General features: G+C 39.1%; 1 protein-coding gene across 3 annotated transcripts in view; it reads right to left on the bottom strand.

Annotated features, from left to right (window-relative positions):
* The window catches only part of SLC24A5 (solute carrier family 24 member 5), a 28,732-nt gene extending 10,715 nt beyond the window's left edge, over positions 1 to 18,017 (bottom strand). Inside the window, exons 1-5 of one of the 3 annotated variants that reach the window (XM_036924496.2) lie at positions 17,754 to 18,017; positions 16,889 to 17,068; positions 1,452 to 1,535; positions 1,255 to 1,358; positions 817 to 917 (exon numbers count right to left, since the gene is read on the bottom strand). In XM_036924496.2, the coding sequence (XP_036780391.2) occupies positions 817 to 917; positions 1,255 to 1,358; positions 1,452 to 1,535; positions 16,889 to 17,068; positions 17,754 to 17,874 (590 nt within the window). In that variant the 5' untranslated portion in view covers positions 17,875 to 18,017. Of the gene's footprint in view, positions 1 to 816; positions 918 to 1,254; positions 1,536 to 16,888; positions 17,069 to 17,753 lie in introns of all 3 variants that reach the window. The other 2 variants (XM_036924495.2, XM_057488788.1) reach the window with 2 other exon arrangements.
* Positions 18,018 to 18,307: the final 290 nt, after the last annotated feature.

Genomic DNA, 18,307 nt, shown 5'->3' with positions numbered 1-18,307 from the left:
GAGACAGACTAGATTTCAGGATGATTCATTTAGAAATTTTACTCTTTGCTAAGTTTCTTGATAGCAGATATCGTGCACGGGTGCTAAGTTGTAGCACTCCAGAGGGGTACCATTTACAGTATTTTCTGTTTTTCTGGTGTCTTCAGGCATTGCACAGTGCGCAACCTATGTGACTGTGTTTTATGTTTCTCTATCCCTTACGATTCCTAGCATAGTAATAAAACACCTAAGAGATACCTGGTGCACATGAGGTGAGTTATCTGCCCACTAAGTCACCCCCTTTTTCATTTTCTGGGAACAGCAAGGCAAAAGGAGATTACAGCAAAAGCAAACAGTTTTTAATATTGATACCTCTTGCTAAATTAGCATCAGAGAGAAACTTGGAGGAATTTAAAGGGACTTATTTTACTTCCTCCATCATCTCTCCAGTCTTGTGGCCACGACCATTTCTAATTGAGGCACAGTAAACAATAACCCAGTAGGTGAAAAAGCCAACAGCTGGGGCTTCAATGGCAGCAAAGTTGAGAGACTTCTGGACAGATACTGGGGAGAAGGAAGTAGGGTAATATCCAATGATTAGTGAGACACAAAGGAAGGCTGATGTGACTGAAAAAGAGCAAAGAAGGGAGGACCCAGCCAGCAATTGTGATGAGGGTTAGCTCAGATACCCACTGGAAAATGGTGTGGGAGTGGCAATAATTGAGAAGTGACAAATAACAGTTCTGAAGAAAAAAATGTTACTAAACCAACAGAATTTCATAAAATCCTCTCTGTAATTGTGTTTTACATTAAGAGTAACAATTATTTCAAGCTTACCAGTAAACTTGGTTGTCAAATATTATACCAAGAACTGCCGCTATGCTAACTGCATATGCTGCACAGTCTCTGAATAGGGGCCAACACGATAGGGTTGAAACCTGTAAAATGATAGTTAATTCACAGTTTTCATTGTGCTGTAACTTCTTTAAGTACATGCTTAGTGTAATACTAAAATTGTGTATTTGTACTAAAATACTGTTATCTTTTGCATATTGCTTAGAGAAAAAGGAATTTTTAAGAAAAATTGTGTTTCTAAACCTCTGATTTTCATAAATCTGGTCAAGAGCTCTTTGTGGGTTAACTTTGAATACATATTGTTTTTCTACTGATGAATAAATTTGATTGAACACATTACTAGTGCCTTGTTTGTTTTAGACTATAGAGTGTTCTTGTAATTTTTAAGGTAATACGTTTGGTTGACTAAAGTTTTCTTACCGCATTAGATAACAAGCCACAGGCTGCACAGATGCCCAGGAGATTATAAACTGCAGATCCAAGAATGGTACTAATGCCAATATCTCCCTGTGTAATAAATACACCTATGAGCAAGACAGTAGCCAAATTAGTGTTACTAGACTTGAAGAAGATGAAATCACATTGAGTAAGCAAGAAAAACAAGGAGCAGTATTTACCCAGGAAAGCAGTTACTAGTTCAGGAGCTGAACTACCAGCTGCCATAAAAGTCGCACCTGCAACATCCTGAGACAATCCGAGGGCTGAAGGCAAATGAAATGATGTTACGCCTGGTACAGTGACAAATGAGTCTCTTCATAACTAAGTACTGTAGATTCTGAAAGCTATAGCTTCACAGAAGAGCACTAATATTGACTTCAACTGGAAAAATAAAACATGCAGATTGAGAAATAGAGGCATCCAGTGTCTTGCTTTCTTTAATAATTCACTACTAAATGCTTTTGTAGAACAGGCCAAGACACTGTTGGAGCTTTGCTGCAATTCATTCTGAGTGCCAAGATTTGGGATCTTGTAGGACCCAGAAAAGAGTCATTTCTGGCTGTAGGGGTCTGAAGGTGTGTAGCAAAAGCATGACTTCTTTAAAACTACACTGTTAACAGTGCCCCAAAAGGAGCTAAAAAGGTATTTCAGGACCCCTAATCCAACTTGAAAAAGAAAAGTGAACATTGGTAGGTTTTGACATCTGTAAGTAAATCTGAATTAAGGAGCTTATTTGATGAATTGGCAATTTCAACCTTGTCTAAATACAAATGCGAGGAAATCAGTTAATAAAAATCAAATTAAGGTTTACTATTGTATAATTAGTCTTGATTTTAGAACATGGAACCATTAAAACTGCTATAGAGTAGGAAATACAAGAAAATAACTACCATTCAAATGGTTTGTGTATATTCCTCAGGCATGCAAATCCACTGTCTTCAGGCACTGACAAGGTGAGAGTCTTAAGAAATTTTTGGCCCTTTTAGTTTTTGAACTAAGGGACCTACTATGGGAAGGAAAAGAGAAAGCCACATTGAAGAAACGATGTTGCTTTGGGAAAGCTAAGACAAAGTTGTATCAGAAATCCCCACTGAGATTTTACTGGTAGATTTTAAAAATAGTCAATAGGGGTACCATACTGGACACTAAATTGTTTACCCTAGGTTAAAAGCGTCATAGTTAAAACTAAAATCCAGTTTTCCAAGGCTTTTGATAGCAATCCCGTTAGTGTTTGTTTACCTATTGATTCTTGACACTTCAATCTTCCCAGACCTTCAAACTACAGTGTACTAGTTGAGTTCCTGTCACCTGTGGTCAGTTTCCTTGTACTTCCTGCCTATGGGGACCATTACCTATTGCTCACTCTCAGGTCCATCTCATGTTGTACCCTGCTGGGACATCTGCCATTGACCTTACAGATTTTTTTTGTTGTTGTGCCATATTGCATCTTACAAAAATGGCCCACGTGATTTTCCAAAACTATTCCATTCTGTAGCAAAAAAAATGAGTTTATATGTCACCTTCTAGATGAGTCTTTGTAGATGAGCCTTTGTGACTAGTAAGTATGGCAGAGCCAGAGTATTTCCAAGGCTAGGACATAAAAGGTGACAAATCTTTCTCATGGTTCTCTCTGTAGGGACATTGCTTTAGATCCATAAGCCACATTAAAGGCTGGCTACTATGAAATTTCCATACCAGAAAGACCTCATGAAGAGCCATATTGAAATAGAGGTGCCTGAGAAACCCCTGCTATTTCAACCCCCAAACTGTGAGTCTTCCTGTCCCAGGCACCAAATGTGAGGAAGAGGGCAGTCAGAGAATTCCAGCCCTCTCTTCTAACTTCATGAGAGGCCTCACCTCTAATAAGAACTAAGCTGTGCCCAGAAATCCCCAAAGCTGTGGGAGATAAAAATTAAAAGTTTTAAACCATTAGTTTTGGGTTGATTGATAATTGGAACACCTGGCTAATGTTAATTTGTTAAACTTAATGAGTACCTACTGTGTCAGATGCTTTTATTTATTTATGTACCAGGAATATGGTAGAAAAAACAAAAATGTTTCTGCTGTTGTGGACCTTTAATTCTAGTTAGAGGAGACAGACAAGCAAACTATGTGTCATGTAAGAAATAGCAAGGAGCAAAAGCAGGGAGGGAGGGTAAAAAATGTCATAGAAGAAGGACTGTCATTTTAGATTGGATAACCAGGAAGGACTTCACAGCTAAAGTCTTTTAAGTTGAGGGATCTAGCCACCCTCATACCTGGTGTAAGAGTACTATAGGCAGAAGGAATGAGTGCAAATTTTCTGAGGTAGAAGGTAGTCTGTGTGTTCAAGATATAAAAAGGCCAGGGTGTCTGGAATAGTCTGTGAAGGTATAGCAGTAGGTTATAAGGTCAAAGGTAATGGATGGCCAGATCATGTAAGACCTTGTGGATCCTAGTAAGGACTTTGGCTTTTAGCCTGAAAGATAAAGGAAGTGCTTCGAAAGTCATTCACATACTGCCTGACCCAGTCGTCTTTTTTTATCATGGGGTTATTTGGCCTTGGAGGTCCAACCAGCTCTTGTCTGAGTCATTTTGCCACCTGTGAAACCTTTGTTGTGAAAAGTCTTCTCAGGATAGTTGGAATGATTCAATGAGGTCCTCGAGCCTATTCGTCATTTTACCTTTGGTCATGTCACTTGAACATCCCGTGACTCATGAAGGGAGAGAAGTAATGTTTTGTGTAACATACCTCATGGCATTCCTTGTACTAGTTAGAGTTACGTGTGTGTTTGTGTGTGTGTGTATGTATGTATATGTACATACTTACTATTTATTGTATACAATTCACTTTCATATATATAACTTAATAATCTCAACTATCCTCAAATATGAGTGGGGATATTTCCATTTTACAGATAAACAGGTTCAGAAAGTTAAGTAACTTAAAGTTACATGGACAATAAGGATGTTAGATGTGAGGAGTTAGGGCATAAATCAGAGTCTATTAAGTTCAGTGCTATTTTTATTTCACAACAGAAACCCAATATAAAAATGACATTTAGGCAGGCCAATTATAACAATGGTTGATTGAGTTATTTTCTTCCCTGTTTTGTGTACTGGCATATAACTACCCCCATTCTGTTCCTTTCCAAGGGAAAAAATAGTTCCTGGGAGTCAGAAATACTTTGGAAGTTTTCCAGCATATTGTCCAGAGAACGTATAGCATTTAGTGATATTGGATATTATCATGCATTCTTTTCTCAAATCAAATCAGGACTAGGTAATATGTGGCGGAAATTGAAAAAGAAGAAAATGCTTTATCTTGAATTAACTGTCCAAACTGGTGCAGCTGAAGAGTGAATGACTGATCTTTGTTTAATGCTAGCTGGAGAATCCTTCATTAGAAAAATTCAATCTCAACAGAGAAATGGTGATATGTGGGGCTTTTGGAAGGTAGGAAAATAGGTGGCCCTTTCGAACACTTTCGTTACCACAAGGCAGTAACAATAAAGCTTATTGCTATTCAGTGAGCTCTAATTGAGTTATGAAAGGAAAGATTCTGTATAGATGGATGTATAAAACTTCAAAGATACTTAAGCAAATTGTATTTTAAGGTTTTGAGCATATTTTGTAAAATGGTTTATACCTTTGAACTTTAGAATAGACTGGCTTTGTCTTCACAGACCTTTTGGGTAGCATTTCTCTTTGCTATAGTTTATTATTAAAGATAAATTGTTCTATTTTTTTTCCCCTCCAGAGCTATTACTTTTTTTCCTCTCTCTTACTGTAAAGGAATAATCATATGTCCTTCAGGATATAGTAGAAATGTTCAATGTGAATTTTCTTTATAGGTTTAGATATCAATTACATTATTTATATAAAGTGCAACTTTATGATAATGAAATGATTACTAAAACGCGTCAGACTTTTCTTAAGCATGTTCTCTTCTGTGATGCCATGTTGGAAGGTTTGTAACAGTTTTTGAAAACGCCCTACTGGAAATAGAGCAGAAAGAGTTTTAAAACTAAAATGGAGGAGGGGCGGAAGATGGCGGCGTGAGTAGAGCAGCGGAAATCTCCTCCCAAAACCACATATATCTATGAAAATATAACAAAGACAACCCTTCCTAGAATAAAGACCAGAGGACACAGGACAATATCCAGACCACATCCGCACCTGAGAGAACCCAGCGCCTCGCCAAGGGGGTAAGATACAAGGCCCGGCCCCGCGGGAGCCGAGCGCCCCTCCCCCCAGCTCCCGGCGGGAGAAGAGCGGGCGGAGCGGGAGGGAGACGGAGCCCAGGGCTGCCGAACACCCAGCCCCCGCCATCCGGGCCAGAGTGCAGGGCCCTGGATACTAGGAAAACAGGGCAGCAAGAACAGTGAGCGGGCACTGGAGGCCGGGCGCCGGAGGACATAAGAAAAGTGTGCGACCTTTTTTTTTTTTTTTTTGCTTTTTTGCTGTTTTGTTTTGGCGAGCGCTTTTTGGAAGTCTTAAAGGGATAGGGAACCCAATACTAGGGAAACAGGGCAGCAATACCGGTGAGCAGAGGCCTGAGGCTAGCACCGGAGAATAAAGAAAAATGAGTGACCACCTTTTTTTTTAATTAAAAAAAATTTTTTTTTTTTTTAATTTAAAAATTTTTTTCTTTTTTTTTTTTTTTTTGGTGGTCGTTGTTTTGTTTTGGCGGGTGCTTTTTGGAACTCTTAAAGGGGCAGGGTGGGTCACTTAATCCAGAGGTAGGGAATCCAGGGATCTCTGGGCACCCTAACCCCTGGGCTGCAGGGAGCAGGGGGGCCCCTTGCAGAGGTAGGTAGCCTCCCAACCGCTCCTGCTCCAACGCGACTCCACCATTTTGGAGTAGCTGCCCGAGCCAGGCCACGCCCACAGCAACAGCGGAGATTAACTCCATAGCAGCCGGGCAGGAAGCAGAAACCCTGTCTGCGCGCAGCTGCGCAGCACAAGCCACTAGAGGCCGCTGTTCTCCCAGGAGAGGAGGGCCACAAACCAACAAGAAGGGAAGTCCTTCCAGCCGTCACTCGTCCCAGTTCTGCAGACTATTCCTATCACCATGAAAAGGCAAAGCTACAGGCAAAGATCACAGAGACAACACCAGAGAAGGAGACAGAGCTAACCAGTCTTCCTGAAAAAGAATTCAAAATAAGAATCATAAACATGCTGACAGAGATGCAGAGAAATACGCAAGAGAAATGGGATGAAGTCTGGAGGGAGATCACAGATGCCAGAAAGGAGATCGCAGAAATGAAACAAACTCTGGAAGGGTTTATAAGCAGAATGGATAGGATGCAAGAGGCCTTGAAACCAGAGAACAGGAACGCATAGAAGCTGACATAGAGACAGACAAAAGGATCTCCAGGAATGAAACAAGAGAACTGTGTGACCAATCCAAAAGGAACAATATCCGTATTATAGGGGTCCCAGAAGAAGAAGAGAGAGGAAAAGAGATGGAAAGTATCTTAGAAGAAATAATTGCTGAAAACTTCCCCACACTGGGGGAGGAAGTAATCGAATAGACCACGGAAATACACAGAACCCCCAACAGAAAGGATCCAAGAAGGACAACACCAAGACACTTAATAATTAAAATGGCAAAGATCAAGGACAAGGAAAGAGTGTTAAAGGCAGCTAGAGAGAAAAAGGTCACCTATAAAGGGAAACCCATCAGGCTAACATCAGATTTCTCAACAGAAACCCTACAGGCCAGAAGAGAATGGCATGATATATTTAATACAATGAAACAGAAGGGCCTTGAACCAAGGATACTGTATCCAGCACGACTATCATTCAAATATGACGGTGGGATTAAACAATTCCCAGACAAACAAAAGCTGAGGGAATTTGCTTTCCACAAACCACCACTACAGAACATCTTACAGGGACTGCTCTAGATGGGAGCACTCCTAGAAAGAGCACAGCACAAAACACCCAACATATGAAGAATCGAGGAGGAGGAACAAGAAGGGAGAGAAGAAAAGAATCTCCAGACAGTGTATATAACAGCTCAATAAGTGAGCTAACTTAGTCAGTAAGATACTAAAGAGGCTAACCTTGAACCTTTGGTAACCACGAATTTAAAGCCTCCAATGGCAATAAGTACATATCTTTCAATAGTCACCCTAAATGTTAATGGGTTGAATGCACCAATCAAAAGACACAGAGTAACAGAATGGATAAAAAAGCAAGACCCATCTATATGCTGCTTACAAGAAACTCACCTCAAACCCAAAGACATGTACAGACTAAAAGTCAAGGGATGGAAAAACATATTTCAAGCAAACAACAGTGAGAAGAAAGCAGGGGTTGCAGTACTAATATCAGACAAAATAGACTTCAAAACAAAGAAAGTAACGAGATAAAGAAGGACACTACATAATGATAAAGGGCTCAGTCAAACAAGAGGATATAACCATTCTAAATATATATGCACCCAACACAGGAGCACCAGCATATGTGAAACAAATACTAACAGAACTAAAGGGGGATATAGACTGCAATGCATTCATTCTAGGAGACTTCAACACACCACTCACCCCAAAGGATAGATCCACTGGGCAGAAAATAAGTAAGGACACGGAAGCACTGAACAACACAGTAGAGCAGATGGACCTAATAGACATCTATAGAACTCTACATCCAAAAGCAGCGGGATATACATTCTTCTCAAGTGCACATGGAACATTCTCCAGAATAGACCACATACTAAGCCACAAAAAGAGCCTCAGAAAATTCCAAAAGATTGAAATCCTACCAAACAACTTTTCAGACCACAAAGGCATAAAACTATAAATAAACTGTACAAAGAAAGCAAAGAGGCTCACAAACACATGGAGGCTTAACAACACGCTCCTAAACAATCAATGGATCAATGACGAAATCAAAATGGAGATCCAGCAATATATGGAAACAAATGACAACAACAACACTAAGCCCCAACTTCTGTGGGACACAGCAAAAGCAGTCTTAAGAGGAAAGTATATAGCAATCCAAGCATATTTAAAAAAGGAAGAACAATCCCAAATGAATGGTCGAATGTCACAATTATCGAAATTGGAAAAAGAAGAACAGATGAGGCCTAAGGTCAGCAGAAGGAGGGACATAATAAAGATCAGAGAAGAAATAAATAAAATTGAGAAGAATAAAACAATAGCAAAAATCAATGAAACCAAGAGCTGGTTCTTCGAGAAAATAAACAAAATAGATAAGCCTCTAGCCAGACTTATTAAGAAGAAAAGAGAGTCAACACAAATAAACAGTATCAGAAACAAGATAGGAAAAATCACGACGGACCCCATGGAAATGCAAAGAATTATTAGAGAATACTATGAAAACCTATATGCTAACAAGCTGGGAAACCTAGGAGAAATGGACAACTTCCTAGAAAAATACAACCTTCCAAGATTGACCCAGGAAGAAACAGAAAATCTAAACAGACCAATTACCAGCAACGAAATTGAAGCGGTAATCAAAAAACTACCAAAGAACAAAACCCCCAGGCCAAATGGATTTACCTCGGAATTTTATCAGACATACAGGGAAGACATAATACCCATTCTCCTTAAAGTTTTCCAAAAAATAGAGGAGGAGGGGATACTCCCAAACTCATTCTATGAAGCTAACATCACTCTAATACCAAAACCAGGCAAAGACCCCACCAAAAAAGAAAACTACAGACCAATATCCCTGATGAACGAAGATGCAAAAAGACTCAACAAAATATTAGCAAACCGAATTCAAAAATACATCAAAAAGATCATACACCATGACCAAGTGGGATTCATCCCAGGGATGCAAGGATGGTACAACATTCGAAAGTCCATCAACATCATCCACCACATCAACAAAAAGAAAGACAAAAACCACATGATCATCTGCATAGATACTGAAAAAGCATTTGACAAAGTTCAACATCCATTCATGTTAAAAACTCTCAGCAAAATGGGAATAGAGGGCAAGTACCTCAACATAATAAAGGCCATCTATGATAAACCCACAGCCAACATTATGTTGAACAGCGAGAAGCTCAAAGCATTTCCTCTGAGATTGGGAACTAGACAGGGATGCCCACTCTCTCCACTGTTATTTAACATAGTATTGGAGGTCCTAGCCACGGCAATCAGACAAAACAAAGAAATACAAGGAATCCAGATTGGTAAAGAAGAAGTTAAACTGTCACTATTTGCAGATGACCTGATGCTGTACATAAAAAACCCTAAAGACTCCACCCCAAAACTACTAGAACTGATATCGGAATACAGCAAAGTTGCAGGATACAAAATCAACACACAGAAATCTGTGGCTTTCCTATACACTAACAATGAACCAACAGAAAGAGAAATCAGGAAAACAACTCCATTCACAATTGCATCAAAAAAAATAAAATACCTAGGAATAAACCTAACCAAAGAAGTGAAAGACTTTTACTCTGAAAACTACAAGTCACTCTTAAGAGAAATTAAAGGGGACACTAACAGATGGAAACTCATCCCATGCTCGTGGCTAGGAAGAATTCATATCGTCAAAATGGCCATCCTGCCCAAAGCAATATACAGATTTGATGCAGTCCCTATGAAACTACCAGCAACATTCTTCAATGAACTGGAACAAATAATTCAAAAATTGATATGGAAATACCAAAGACCCCGAATAGCCAAAGCAATCCTGAGAAAGAAGAATAAAGTAGGGGGGATCTCACTCCCCAACTTCAAGCTCTACTATAAAGCCATAGTAATCAAGACAATTTGGTACTGGCACAAGAGCAGAGCCACAGACCAATGGAACAGACTAGAGAATCCAGACATTAACCCAGACATATATGGTCAATTAATATTTGATAAAGGAGCCATGGACATACAATGGCGAAATGACAGTCTCTTCAACAGGTGGTGCTGGCAAAACTGGACAGCTACATGTAGGAGAATGAAACTGGACCATTGTCTAACCCCATATACAAAAGTAAACTCAAAATGGATCAGAGACCTGAATGTAAGCCATGAAACCATTAAACTCTTGGAAGAAAACATAGGCAAAAACCTCTTAGACATAAACATGAGTGACCTCTTCTTGAACATATCTCCCCGGGCAAGGAAAACAACAGCAAAAATGAGTAAGTGGGACTATATTAAGCTGAAAAGCTTCTGTACAGCAAAAGACACCATCAATAGAACAAAAAGGATCCCTACAGTATGGGAGAATATATTTGAAAATGACACATCCGATAAAGGCTTGACGTCCAGAATATATAAAGAGCTCACATGCCTCAACAAACAAAAAACAAATAACCCAATTAAAAAATGGGCAGAGGAACTGAACAGACAGTTCTCCAAAAAAGAAATACACATGGCCAACAGACACATGAAAAAATGCTCCACATCGCTAATTATCAGAGAAATGCAAATTAAAACTACAATGAGGTATCACCTCACACCAGTAAGGATGGCTGCCATCCAAAAGACAAACAACAACAAATGTTGGCGAGGCTGTGGAGAAAGGGGAACCCTCCTACACTGCTGGTGGGAATGTAAGTTAGTTCAACCATTGTGGAAAGCAGTATGGAGGTACATCAAAATGCTCCAAACAGACCTACCATTTGACCCAGGAATTGCACTCCTAGGAATTTACCCTAAGAATGCAGCAATCAAGTATGAGAAAGATCAGTGCACCCCTATGTTTATCGCAGCACTATTTACAATAGCCAAGAATTGGAAGCAACCTAAATATCCATCGATAGATGAATGGATAAAGAAGATGTGGTACATATACACAATGGAATACTACTCAGCCATAAGAAAAGGGCAAATCCAATCATTTGCAGCAACATGGATGGAGCTGGAGGGTATTATGCTCAGTGAAACAAGCCAAGCGGAGAAAGAGAAATACCAAATGATTTCACTTATCTGTGGAATATAAGAACAAAGGAAAAACTGAAGTAACAAAACAGCACCAGAATCACAGAACTCAAGAATGGACTAACAGGTACCAAAGGGAAAGGGACTGGGGAGGATGGGTGGGTAGGGAGGGATAAGGGGGGGAGAAGTAGGGGGGGATTAAGATTAACATGCATGGGGGGGTAGGAGAAAAGGGAGGGCTGTACAACACAGAGAAGGCAAGTAGTGATTCTACAACATTTTGCTATGCTGATGGACACTGACTGTAAAGGGGTTTATAGGGGAGACCTGGTATAGGGGAGAGCCTAGTTAACATAATATTTGTCATGTAAGTGTAGATTAGTGATACCAAAAACAAAACAAAACAAAACAAAAAAGGGCAGTTCCTGTGTGGTAACCTCCAATGAGTTCTACACAAGGGTATAAAGGGCATATAAAAGTGTAGGCAAAGGGTCTGTTTGCGTTTATACAGAAGATCAAAGCCTAATTGGGCTACCCCGAAAATGAACTAAGATACGATATGAAAGAGAACTTCCAACATCAGCACTCTCGGGAGGACTCATACCAGAAGATGATCATCAAAAAACCCCAACAAAGATCCACGCACTGCTACAGCTGTAGATGCACTCATCCCACCAGTTCCTGGACTTGCCATGGGAATGAGGAAGGAGATATCTAAGCTGGCCTGTGCATACAGTAAAACAACAAATTTGACTGGATCTATACTGTTGGAACTCAACCAAGAATTAGGAGAAGTGCAAATTGTAGCGCTCCAAAATCTTACAACTACAGACTATTTACTGTTAAAAGAACATAAGGGATGTGAACATTCCCCAGGAATGGGTTGTTTTAATTTGTCTGATTTCTCTCAGACTGTTCAAGTTCAGTTGGACAATATCCACCATATCATAGATTAGTTTTTACAAATGCTTAAGGTGCCTAACTGGTTTTCTTGGTTTCACTGGAGATGGCTGATAATTACAGATATGCTTTGGTTATGTAACTACTCCTATTATGTTAATGTGTGTGCGCAATTTAAGTAGTAGCTTAAAACCTATACATGCTGAAGTTACTCTACAAGAAGATATGTCAAAGAAATAATCAATCTTCCCATGTTTTCTTCCGCCTGCTACTTCTATAGCTTTTCTTCTTCCTTCCTAATTACAACCCTTACATAGAATTCGTGCCTCATATCAAATTTACCGAGTATCATAATTCTTCCAAGTGGTAAAGATACCTCAAGACAAATGCTGGGCATAGAAGCTACAGGGCATAAATATGCAAAGAAATAAAAAGCTAACCATTTCAAACAATAAGGCTTCCCTCTCACTTACCAACTTTACATTTCCCTGTATGGCCCCGGAAGATGACTTGTTAGCCAGAGACGGGTAAGATTCCTCAAGGGAGGAACAACCTAAGACAGGCACAGTCGCAGGGGGGCCATTAGTTGATAAAAAGGGGGATCAACAGAGGTGAGGCTTAGAACCTCCCCCCCCCCCCATTCTGAGAGAAATCTTCTGCATATGTGGATGTTTTATGGCCCTTGTCTATCTTGGATTAACACATAGTCTACAGGCACACACCTGATCATCTACATTTGCTCCCTTACAACACTAAACTATGTTTTCTACCTTTATCTTGTATCTACCTACCACTTCAGCATTTTATTAAAAATAATAATAATAAAGAGAGAAATGTGGTATCCACATATAAATCAAGTATAAAAACCAAATGAGTATTCATATTTGAACTGACTGTTTATAGTTCATAATGCATGATCAAAACCGAAAGTTTCTGTGATGACTGCCCTTGTACTGTTCACCATGTAACTTATTCATTATGTAAGAATTTGTTCTACATGAAGAACTTGTTTGTTATGCCTCAGAAGATTGGAGACTGACGAAAATTAGGCTTGGGGTGGATTAATGATTGTGCATTGAGCATTGACTCCCCTATACAGAATTTTATTGTCGTTAACAACCATTTGATCAATAAATATGAGAGATGCCCTCACAAAAAAAAAAAAAAAAAAAAAGGACAGGACAGACTTCCAATGGTAAAATAAATAAGTAACCGGGATGTAATGTATAGCATAAGGAATATAGTCAAGATATTGTAACAGCTTGGTAGGGTGATAGCTGGAACCTAGAATTATGTATATAAATGTTTTATCACTGTGTTGTACACTTGAAACTAATGTAATGTAATACTGTGTGTCAACTACCCTTCAATAAAAAATAATTATCTAAAAAAAAAAAAAAAAAAACTAAAATGGAGACTTGGGATCTGGCCCTGCCAATACCTTGATATGACACTTTAGACAAGTCATTCAGACAAGACTTGTGTTGTGTCATCTGCAAAATGGAGGATTGGACTACACCATCTTTAAGGTGTCTTCTAACTTTATCAATTTTTACTCAAAATGTGGTGTATGAATTCTATGCCTTAAGACTCTATACCACATATTGTTAAATAAGTTCCTTTTATAGTTAAAGAAAAACCCTATATTACTGAATATTTAGAACACGGGGGTAAAAAATAGAAGGGGGACAGTCACTTAAGCTTTTACTATTGTATTTTAACCACTACCATTATTTTAGCATATTTTCAGTCCTTCTCACAATGCACATTTCAGTAGAACTACAACCATAGGCTATATGCAGTTTGGTATCCCCTGGTACAATTTTAAAAAATCCTCAGTGACAACAAATTTTCATGCATTGCGACTGGATTTGAGTTTTGGAAACAATCAAAAGTCATTCAGACCCAACTCTAGTGACTAGGGTGGGTAGTCATGCTGAGTAATTCTATTTTGGGTCCAAAATGAAGTATGACAGCAAACCAATTCTTTTTTTATGATTTGCAAAAGTGGTTCTGACATTAATTAAAAATATATTTCTAGAAATATTTTGAACAAAACATCATTGGGATAAATGCCTAGTCTCTCAATGCACAACTGCATGTATATGCTCTGTGATGTTTTTATCGACAAAAACATTTTCGAGTTCTTTATAGTTATCACCTCATATTTTGAGCCATGACAGAACAGATTCTGAAACCCTGTTTAATGCTTTTAAAGGCCTGATGCCACCGAAAAACAGGAACTCCCCCTAACCTAACCTAATAGCTATGATTATTAAAGTGAATTTCCACCTTCCCTAAGCCTATCATATAAAGCATACACAAGAAAATTTATCTCCAAATCTCACAGTTACCTGAGCTTTAGGGTCTCGCATTTTCCCAATGTCACATAGGTAATAATTTCAGAGATGGGATGGGTACCTAGCTCTTTTTGATTTAAAAAAACTGCTCTTTCAGTTATACATGTAAGTAAAGTGAAGAGATTGCTACATTGCTTTAGTACTATTATTTATTATCATCATCATCACTGCCTGTTCCTGCAATAGCATCTTGATAATACCAGCCAACTTGGCATTTATTTAGATCTGCACATCTGGGTAGATTTAGATGCAATACCAGGGGACCACAACTTAGATCAGAGAGAAGAGAAAAACAAAGAGGATGAAAATACTCCTAAGAGGAGGATGAGTGCCTGTGTGGCAGGGAGCAAGCACTAGTCCTAGATTCTTGGTTCTTTGGGAAGGATTTGCCTCTGTAAATTTCATGAGGATTAAGAATCAAACAATCCTCTGAATGAAACTATAGGCTATCCAAATGTATCACAGAAATTATTTGACTCCCTTTCAATTGTGTCAATTTAGAACAACAGACCATGAAAAAGTATATGATATAAAAATTATATTAGAGAAAGGGTTAATATTCTTATAGTTTAAAAATGTCTTGGAAATTAATAAGAAAAAGACCAATACCTCCCCTTCCTGTTAGAATATGGGCAAAAAGAAATCACAAAAGCAAAACCACAAAGTTCAGCAAATATAAAATATTCAATAATTTTGAACACAAATAATAAGACAAATACAAATTTTATAAAATGAAGTTCCAATTTAAAGCAATTAACAAAGACAATGAAAATGATATTATTCATGGTTTTCTGGAATGGAAGCTACCCCACATTCTGGAGGCTTAAGCTGGCATATTTAAACCTGAAACCCACAATGTATGAGATGGCAATGTATAAGATAAAGCTTAAAATATGCATAGCTCTGCATCTTTATAAGGAAATGATCAGAGAAGTTTGCAAAGATTTTATACAAGTATGGGCATAACATTATTTAGAACAAAGAAAAATAATGAGATTAATTCTTTTTAAAATGATAAATTTCTACTGGGTTACTTCTATGTATAAAATCAAGTGTATGGTGCTCAAATAACTTAATAAACTATTGTGCTACCATTAAAAATCATATTTTTAAAGACTACTAATATGAGAAAGTGCACAAAAAATATGAGGAAAAAGACAAGATCTCAAACTGTGTATATAGGGAGATCTGAAAGACTGAAAGGAAATACACCAAATGATAACTGGGGATCTCTGCATTGTGGGAATGTAGGTGATTTTACTATTTTACTTTTCCTTCTGTTTTTCCTGTATTTCATCAATCTAAGCAAAAATACTATGTTAAAGTAATTTAATCCCTATTAAAGAAAAATATCAATGTCATAATGTCAATAGACAAATGTATATATTTACATCTACTTAAGTTTAATAATAATAATTACAATAAACTGATGCTGACCTGTTCTGTAATATTTTTTCATTAAACAAGAGTGTGTCAAATGCCTCTGCTACTGCCTGGGCCTAAGGATACTGCTGTCTTTCAGTGAACAAGAGAGAAAATGACCTGACTTGCATTTCTGTGGGAGGTGAAGGATGGGGCCATGGGAAGAAGAGAGGGAGCTTATATTCACGCTCGTCACCTCCATGAAGAAATGGTAGCAATATGTGAGTTTGTGTGTGCATGGCAGGGGGAGAGGTTGCCATTTCTGTGCAGTCCTGTGAGTATGCAGTAGGATACCTGACCCTTAACTTTGGCCTTCTCTGAAGTGAACATGCTCAATGAATTCAACTAACCAAGCAGGAGACACATACTAGAAATGCTGGCACTTTTGCTTACATGGCAAAAAACATCACTGATAACCTGATTTTAGGAGCCAGGGCACCAATGAAAGGACTAGACTCAGAACTCTGGGCAATTACAAGGCTGAAGGGATAGAACTGATGGGCTGGGACTGGTGGATCTTATTTTCAGAAACTAGTAACTGAGCTTTATTTTTAATAGCTGAATTTACAATTACCTGATGCTTGAGCTCACTCTACATGGGATGCAGGACTTATTTATTTATTGGTTTATAAACATCAATTAGTTTCCTTACTGGCAGAAGGCTGGGAAAGGAAGTGGGGTTGGGGTGGGGTCCTTAATGGCATTTGTTTATCACCAATCTTTTTAAAAAAGTTATAGCAATTTTAGAGTAAAACTGAAAAAAATTCAAAGTATAAAGCGGCAAGTATTAGAAATCCATTATATTAGTAGTATTCAGCAACTACATATATGTGAAAACTTGAAACAGTAAATGGCCAGGCAGTATAATAATGATGGCTGGGCACCATAAAGATGTCCAGCTGCACATTAACTACCAAGAAAAACCACACACAGGCCAATTCCTTAAGACATGTCCTTACAAAACAGAAGTCAGAGCTCTGCAGCTAACTGAGATGGACAGAATTATTGCTGACCTGTTTGAAAGACAGCCACATATATGTGGTACACCTATTCTGGAAGGTTACAGGGTAGTTTCCAGTCACTTACAGTCACTGATGATTTCCAGGGAGGGTAGGAAGTACTCATCACAGACAATAGACACAGCCATGAACATGTAAAGGATAATTAGGAAGTAGATTATAATGCCTCCGTCTGCACGCTCCTGTTTCGTGAAAAACCCATCAGGAAATTCCAGGGATGGAGACATAACGCATTGGGTGCTATTTCCTGGTAAGGAAAAGGAGGTGAAAGTTTGAAGTATGTTGCAGTCACATATTCCAAGGCCACAAAGGGGGATACTTTAAGAAAGCTAAGTGTGTGGTATCTGGGTGGAATTTTAAGAACCCTGGTGAAAACGTATAAAGCTCTTTTGAATTTGACATAGCTGTAGATCCTTAAAAAGTAGTCTTTGGGACCTGAAAGAGGTGCTTTAATGCAGTAAGCTTATGATAGTGGAATAATTAAAAAGAGGAAATCATTAAATCATTTTTCCTTGTCTGCTTTATTTCTACAAGAGAATTCTGAACTTCTCTTCCTCATCAGGTAGAAACTATACCTGTGATGATAAAGATTTCTGGTATTTTCCATTTAAGAGCCCAAGGTGTCCACAGGCCTGCAAAGGATCATCCATTTTTGAAGAAATAATTTCTAGGATAAAAGAAGATTGTTTTTTTTCTTGATGGTCTCCAACAATAAGAACTGGGGCTAGCCTGCTTTATGATGTCTGTGAATTCTTTTGGAGCTGTCTTTGAGAACTTAATTTGATGTATTATAAGTGTTTGGTATTCTTCCAAATGCTGAAAATCAGAGCAAATACAGCAGGAAGCATAAGCAAAAGGGAGTTAAGTGAGAATTTCTCTCTCTGTCCTTTCATCTGTAGCGGCGGGGGTAGCTGACCCCAGTGTCCACCTACCTGTGGCCTTTGGGAGACTCTGGGACAGGGCGGCGCCCGGGGCAGGCGGGTGTGCAGTAACCCAGAGGATGCTGAGGAGCAGGGCCCTGGTTGCCCACCACGAGCCCCCTTCTGTCTGCATGTCTGCTGTGCGCTTACTGCAGCAAGCAGCTCCGGCAAGGGAGAAAAGGAGGATTAAGCTGGATCATGTGAGGAGTCTCCTTCCTGTCCAGCGCCCTGCCCAGGGCCCATCTCAGCAAGGCCAGCGCAGGAGAGAGGGTGATTGGAGCCAGTGCAGCTTCTCTGGTCAGGAGCCCTACACCCCGGGGAAGCTGGGGGAGGCAGGGAGGAGAGCAGACAGTCCTCGTCTACAGCTGCTCCCGTGGCCCGCGGTCCCTGAGGGCAGATCAGGGCAGCTTGCTCTTTATGGCGTGATTTTACTTAGAGTCTTTGTACTGGCTGTTGGACTTTCTCCAGCTTTGTAAGAACCTGAGTTTGCAACTGCTTCCACCTCTCTCCCTCCAGCCCTTCCTTCTAGAATACGTTGAGACTATGTAGGTGTATTCTTTGGCTAT

Source organism: Manis pentadactyla, chromosome 11 (assembly GCF_030020395.1).
Source record: "Manis pentadactyla isolate mManPen7 chromosome 11, mManPen7.hap1, whole genome shotgun sequence".
NCBI classification, from domain to species: Eukaryota; Metazoa; Chordata; class Mammalia; order Pholidota; family Manidae; genus Manis; species Manis pentadactyla.
The sequence above is the reverse complement of the archived record's forward strand: the minus strand, read 5'-3'. Positions and strand labels throughout refer to the sequence as shown.